This window comes from Oxyura jamaicensis (genome assembly GCF_011077185.1).
Source record: "Oxyura jamaicensis isolate SHBP4307 breed ruddy duck chromosome 19 unlocalized genomic scaffold, BPBGC_Ojam_1.0 oxy19_random_OJ72844, whole genome shotgun sequence".
Taxonomy (NCBI): domain Eukaryota; kingdom Metazoa; phylum Chordata; class Aves; order Anseriformes; family Anatidae; genus Oxyura; species Oxyura jamaicensis.
In genome coordinates, this window is record NW_023304524.1 from 1 (window position 1) to 6,502 (window position 6,502).

Sequence of the window (6,502 nt, forward strand, 5' to 3'; positions counted from 1 at the left end):
CCCGCAGACCTTGTGCAGATCCGACTGCAGGGCCGCCAGGATCTCCTTCTCCTTCTCCCGCACCATCCGCTCCAGGTTCTTCAGCTGCTGCATCCTGAACTCCAGCGAGCGGCACCGTCCCGAGCTGAAGGCCGCCCTGGCCCTCCCCACGACCTGCTGCATCCTCTCCATGGCTGCTGGACCGCTGTGAGGAGAGCAATAAGCTGATCACACCGCAGGGCCCTGCGCAGACTGCACAAGCTGCCAGGAGGCAGAGGAGGCTCTCTGGTGCTGCAAATGCTCAGCGTAGGGTCACCACTCAGTGATGTTGCACCCAGAGCAAGGCTGGGATGTGTTCACCTTGTTGGGTGTCCTGCTCCTGAGGCAGCCACACGGAGCAGCTCAACCTCCTCCATGGTCTGAGGGCTCCTCTCACAGCAGCCTCTGAGGACAGCTGATGAATCTCCCTGCAGGTGCTTTTTCCTGGCTTAAATTACCCGCTGCCCTCCCCTCTGCTCACAGGTGCACTCCAAGGAGCCGTAACATGGAGATCACTGTGTCCTGCATGCCAGCAACCAGCCCACTGCGGCGTAACTGCAAGGCCCTTGCAGGACACTGCCATTAGGAAACATCGTGGAGGCTTCATCCTGCCTCCCAGGGCAGCGTTCCGGCTTTAGCTGGGACAAGAAGCCTGCTCACAATCCCTGCCTCACAAAACGAAGTTCTAAGGTTCCCTCGCATCCACTACAATCTGCCTTTCCCCATTCTCTGCCACCATTGCACAACGCCAACCTGAGGCCAACCAAGAAAGGAGATGACTCATTAAAAAAAAGGAAGGGAAAAAGGAAAGTTACCTTCAGAGCAGCTTCTCTCCCAGCTGGTCTCCCAGTGCAAGCACGAGCAGGGACAAGCCCTTCCCCTGACACAGCTGGAGCGCTCTCCTCCCACAACAGGATATCTGGCTTGGGCCCAGGGCTCTTGCTTAGATACAAGGCACCCTTTACCCAGATAAAACCTCGTGCTGCGAATACACAAGCCTTGAATCACAGCTTGTTGCTCTGCATGGGAGGAAGCACTGCTCCTTTTTGTCCTTTTTGTCTCGGGTTCGCTGAGGCACCGGGACAGGTCGCAGGGACCCTCGATGGCCTTTCCAGCACAGGGCGCAGCCACGCTACTGCATGTTGTTTACCATCAAGAGGCACGCAAGCAGTCGTGCTCGTCCCAGGAGGACTGGCGGTGCTGCGATGGCAGCGTTTCAGCTGGGGCAGTGACTCAGAGGCCTGTGCCTGATTGTGAGACCACGTGGCTTTGCTCTGATTCAGAGCATGAAGCCAGGGGATGTTTTCGTGTGCTGCTGCAGCTGCCGGGAGTCAACAACACAGAGCCTGCGCTACCGTCCAGGTGAGAGCGAATCCCAAACTGGCACCTGCAGGTGGGAGACACCGCATGGATGGATTTCCACAGGGCGGGAGCAGAAATGGTCCAGCCAGTCATGCTGTTCATTCCCCAAAAGCAGGGAGACCACCGTGCTGAGGATCTGTGTTCCTGTCCTGGGGCACATCTGTCGATCAGCTTGACACCTTGCAACATGTCTGTGATGTTTGGCCAGAGCCAGGAGTGGCAGAGGACAGGCAGGATTCCACAGGAGACTGCAGTGACTTACCACACTTGCTTCATTATTTAAATTCATAGCGTTTATTTTGTACTTGCAAAATATATCATTAAAAATAGTTATCGTATGGATTTTCACTAGACATGAAGAAATCCCACCTCCTGCACAGCGAATACTATTTTCTAAGAATTACACAGTCTTCCTCTCATCATTTTAAATTTTATTTAGACAACATATACTAGGTCCTTTCATCTTAAATTTCTCCAGTATTGTCTCCCCAAGCTAGAACAGGTCCCCTGTTATAACCCAGTGCAAGATTACAGCAGACCCAGAAGCTCAAACACAAAGGAGTACACACACTTTCTGTAATTGTTCTCCCCTTCAAGGACTCTGACCCGGAACAGGTTTTTCATGATTACCACTTCTCTCTACAGGCCACAAAGGTGTTTTTTTTCTTTTTTTCTTTTTTTTTTTTGTACAAGCATAAGATATTCTTATTAGTAAAATACAAGCAGTGCATATATCTTCTTTGTTATCTTTTAATCGTCAAATAATTGTTAACAGGCACGTAATGAATACCAGAGCCCCAAAAAGGCTGGCAGCCTACATCACCTGGCCAGCTATGGATGATTCTCACTGATAGGGATCCAGGAATATTTCACCTCAATTAGAAGGCAAGCTTGGTTTATTCATAACCTTCACTATTGGCACAAATCATTAGCACAGCAGGAGCACAGCCTCTCTCAGACTCATCACCAAGAGGGTGGCTGTTTGGAGCACGACAGAAGAGCAACCATTCCCAAAACGGAGGGAAAACAATGTCAGCCCAGCTACAGCTGAAACGTGAGCTCCTGTTTGTCACTGAATGAAGCAAAGCAGCTTGGTGTAAGACACAGGGTGTGTGTTCCTGGAAGCAGTGCTCTGCACGGCACGGGGTGGTGGTAGGTACTGGTATTTCTTGCTCTTCTGTTCTCCTTTTGAGAGCTTGTACCCAAAGGTCCCTTTCTTTCCTTACGGCCTTTTAGTAAACAGGAGTCTGAGGCTCCTCCCTGTTTAGTGCCTTCCCAAGGCTACTCTTTGTGCTCAAAAGCTCACTGAAATAACCCAGCTCAAAAGGAAAAAAAAAAAAAAAAAAGACACAAGGTGAGCACTCAGAATATCTTGCAGAATATCTTGCACATGGGTTATGGTGCCTTCTCCTCTCTTCAGTAGTAAGCCATCTGCGAAAGCAAAACACAACACCACCGTCCTGTGATGAAGTTGTTGAAACAAAACCATTTGTCTTTTTAGAACAGCATGAAGCAAAGCCCCTTTGCTCCCCTCTGCTTCCCCAGGGTGTCACTGGCACCAGCTCACCTGCCTCCTGTCCCCTCAGCATGCACACACTGAATGAGCTCCAACTGCTGCCAGGGAAAGCATTGCTCTCTGGCGCCAGGGGGAACCTCTCCAAGCCCCACATTCACTACTCTAACAAAGTGTCACCCAATTTCAAACCGGGTCTGCACACAGAGAAAGAAAAAGATGCCTACCTCACTGTAACAGCAACAGCAGAGCTCTGAAACCTGCTTCTCCTTAACACCCACTGAGCCAGCCCAGCCTCTGAGCAGCCAGCACAATCAAGAGAGCTTTTCTCTTCAGCACAGACTGGTGATTCTGAGAAAACCCAAACGATTTCAAGATGCTGTGAGTTCCCCCTTCTTCGCTGAGAAGTCCTTCACCTACATAGGGCTTGCTTCCCTGGCTGTTACTTCAAGGCCTGAGCCAGTTGTTGGCTCTTGCACTTCCTCCTGCACTCAAATGTGGAGACTTGGTTATTTCCTCCCGCTGGATGGGCTCCTGCACCTCCCCTCACAGCCGTAACAACACGGAACAACGAACCGCCATCTCCTTTCTGAGCAATGGCTGCTCCTTAAGTCTACTAAATCCTCAGGGCAGGGCAAGGAAGGATGCTCAGCTGAGCTTTGCGAGGAGCAGCCAGCGCAGGCACACATAGTGCCCGGTCTGCCAGCCACAGAGAACCAACAGGAGGCACACTTGGAGTTTCAGATCTTATTGCTCCACCTCAGGAGGCATCCTGAGTCCTCCAGCTGCTCCCAGCAGGCTTCTGCTTCCTTGACAGATGCAAGGACATCCAACCCTTCCTCACTACCCAACTGGAAACAGGGGAGGAAAGATAAATAACTGAGCTGAGGTCAGAAAGGGGCTGCAACCAGACGACGAACAAGAGCTTGTCACAGACCTCAGCTTTATATCACAGCCTCGCCTACGCACTGCCCTGCTGAAGCAAGCCCTGAAAATGAGACCTGTCCAAAATGCACTGACCTCTGTGTACCTCTGCAGGGAGTTTCTCACAGGTGTCACCACCCAGGGCAGAGCAAGAAATAGTACAGAAGCCTAGGAGACTTCTCTAAGGACATTCCTATTCTAGGAATTTGCAAGAGTGAAAAGAGATATTAGTAATTTCAGATAGGCCAGATACTGCGTCAGGACAAAAAAAATATAGGCCAGGCTCTAAGAAAGGACTGCAATTGCAAAGAGAGAACTGGCAGCAGATAAGATGAATTCCACGTGCACTCAGGTAGAGAGCAAAGAGCCAAAGCTCACCTTTATCACCACCGCTGACACAACCCCCAGCAGGGCCAACAAGATCAGTCCCAAGTGGCCCTTGTTAAATCGCTTCAAAACGAAGAACTTGGCCCAATCCAGCTTCTTCTGGCTGCCAGGTGGGTACCGCAGTTTGTTTGTGCTCTCCATCTTCAGGTCCTTGATCAAGCAGGCGCGGTGGTGGGAGAAGGTCTCAAAGCTGTGCTTGCCGTGGTAGGCGCCCATCCCGCTGTTCCCTGGGACACACAACGCGGCCAGGTCACACCACAGGCTGGGCCAGTCAAGCCTTTGGCTACTTGTGGCCACCAGCACGGCAAGCAGGAACACAGGAAAGTTTCCATTGCTTGCCAGCTGCAGCACAAGTTACCTACCCACATTTTGGCTTGCTACACTTCTAAAGCATAACTTTTCCCCTCTATTCCTGCAGGGAGGCTGTGTCATTCCTCTCTGCAGAACTTCTCAGTCTCTAAGGTGTCGACCTGCACCCTCCCTCCAGAGTAACTGCTAATCACCCTGGTCACAACGAATGTTTGGAAAACACCTTTCACATTAGTCTATGCTAAATGCTTCAATCCTCCCAACAACACATACCAAACATATTTCTCTCTCTTGGCCCCTCTCCTAAGGGACTTGTAGAAGTTGTTGTTACTGAGACCTGCTATCCAGAGGCCCTTCACATGTGACAGGCGCAGCGTACCGGGCACAAGCCAACCACTGCAGTGCCGTGGCACAAGCACCAAGTCACAACGCTTCAGGAGCCCCAGCAACTTACCAACACCACCAAAGGGTAAGGTTGAGAGGAAGAAATGCATGATGACATCATTTCCAGTGACGCCCCCACTGGAGGTTTCTGAGATGACTCTCTTGATTATCTGACAGAAGAAAAAGTGACAACAACAACAAAATTACCAAGGCCCAGCAGAGACCAGACGAGGTCACCAAGCAGCACTGGGAAGGGAGCCATGGGACAACGGGCTCTCACGTTCACTTTCTCTGGCTCACACCTCACACAAGTCCTCTCCACACAACCCTAACTGAAAAGCTGGAAAGACAGGACCTCTCCTCCACAGCAAAATCTTACAAGTCCCCAGGATCACCTACAGCTGCATGGCGAGCGAGATCCCAAACAGGAAATTCAGCCTTTAATCCACCCGTTTCACAATGCCATACAGCTCCTGAGTGCTTCAGCATGGGCCCTGGAGGCTCTGGCAACTCTGCCTGCGGACACGTCAGACCCACAGGAGACAAAAGCTGCAATCCACCCACAAGCAGCAGCCGAGCCATGCCTGGGACGGTCGCACCCAGCATCGAGCTGCACAGAGCCCTGACCCACCTTCTTGTTGTTGGAGAAGACATAGAGGGCAAGGGGCTTCTCCCGACTGTTGATGAACTCAATGGCTTCGTCCACGCCCTTCACTGACAAAATCGGGAGCACCGGGCCAAAGATCTCCTCCTCCATCACCTTGGACTCCGGAGAAACGTCCGTCAGGATGGTGGGTGCTGAGGCAAGCGGGAAGACACAGGACAGGCAATCAGGAGCACAACATACGGGGTCCACCACAGGACCCATGGCCACTGCCTTCGTCCTGCCACCGCCTCCACTGCCCAACACATGCCACAGCTACCTATAAAGCAGGAGGCCTCATCCGTCTCTCCCCCGTGGGCGATCTTCTGGCCTTCCAGCAGGCTCACGATCCTCCTGAAGTGGCGCTTGTTGACGATCCTCTCATAATCCGGAGACTTCTTCACATCTTCCCCATAGAACTCCTGACAAAGGGCAGAGCAGAACCAAAGCCCTTCACGCACATGCAGCACTACCAGCATTGCCACAGCACGAGAGCCTCCGCGCTCACCTGCAGAGTCGCCTTAATGTTCTCCACCACCTGGCTCTGGATGGACGGCTCGCACAGGATGTAGTCCGGGGCAATGCAGGTTTGCCCACAGTTCATGTACTTCCCCCACGTTATCCGCCTACAGCAAGAGGGAGACTCAGCCCCTTCCAGTCCCCAGCACCACCACACCGTCACCCATGGGCCCACAGCGATGCGGACATGTCCACCTGCCCCAGCCCCACCGCTCAGCCCCTGCCCTGGGCCCGCGGCAGCCCGACCTGCAGGCGACGGCCAGGTCGCAGTCCTTGTCGATGTAGCAGGGGCTCTTCCCTCCCAGCTCCAGGGTGACGGGCGTCAGGTGCTTGGCAGCCGCTGCCATCACAATTTTGCCCACGGCGGTGTTCCCGGTGTAGAGGATGTGGTCGAATCTCTGCGTCAGCAGCTCCGTTGTCTCAGGCACTCCTCCTGTGACCAC

The 6,502-nt window shown here is 52.8% G+C and overlaps 1 protein-coding gene across 2 annotated transcripts; it reads right to left on the bottom strand.

Annotated features, from left to right (window-relative positions):
* Positions 1–1,655: 1,655 nt before the first annotated feature.
* Positions 1,656–6,496, bottom strand: LOC118158097 (aldehyde dehydrogenase family 3 member A2-like). Of its 2 annotated transcripts, XM_035312664.1 has the most exons (8): positions 6,306–6,496; positions 6,049–6,166; positions 5,821–5,962; positions 5,529–5,695; positions 4,968–5,067; positions 4,196–4,431; positions 3,121–3,244; positions 1,656–2,811 (listed from the first exon to the last, which is right to left on the bottom strand). In XM_035312664.1, exons 1-7 carry the CDS (start codon positions 6,404–6,406, stop codon positions 3,164–3,166), a joined length of 945 nt encoding a protein of 314 aa, XP_035168555.1. In that variant the 5' UTR covers positions 6,407–6,496; the 3' UTR covers positions 1,656–2,811; positions 3,121–3,163. The 2 variants fall into 2 exon arrangements, with proteins under 2 accessions (XP_035168555.1, XP_035168556.1); XM_035312665.1 differs by lacking the exon at positions 3,121–3,244.
* Positions 6,497–6,502: the final 6 nt, after the last annotated feature.

Coding starts and splice junctions, on each gene's coding strand:
- LOC118158097 (XM_035312664.1), bottom strand. CDS start 6,406: ATGGCAGCGGCTGCCAAGCACCTGACGCCCGTCACCCTGGAGCTGGGA. Junction 6,167..6,305: donor GACCTGGCCGTCGCCTGCAG/GTCGGGCTGCCG, acceptor CTCTTGCTGTAG/GCGGATAACGTGGGGGAAGT. Junction 5,963..6,048: donor ACATTAAGGCGACTCTGCAG/GTGAGCGCGGAG, acceptor GCCCTTTGTCAG/GAGTTCTATGGGGAAGATGT.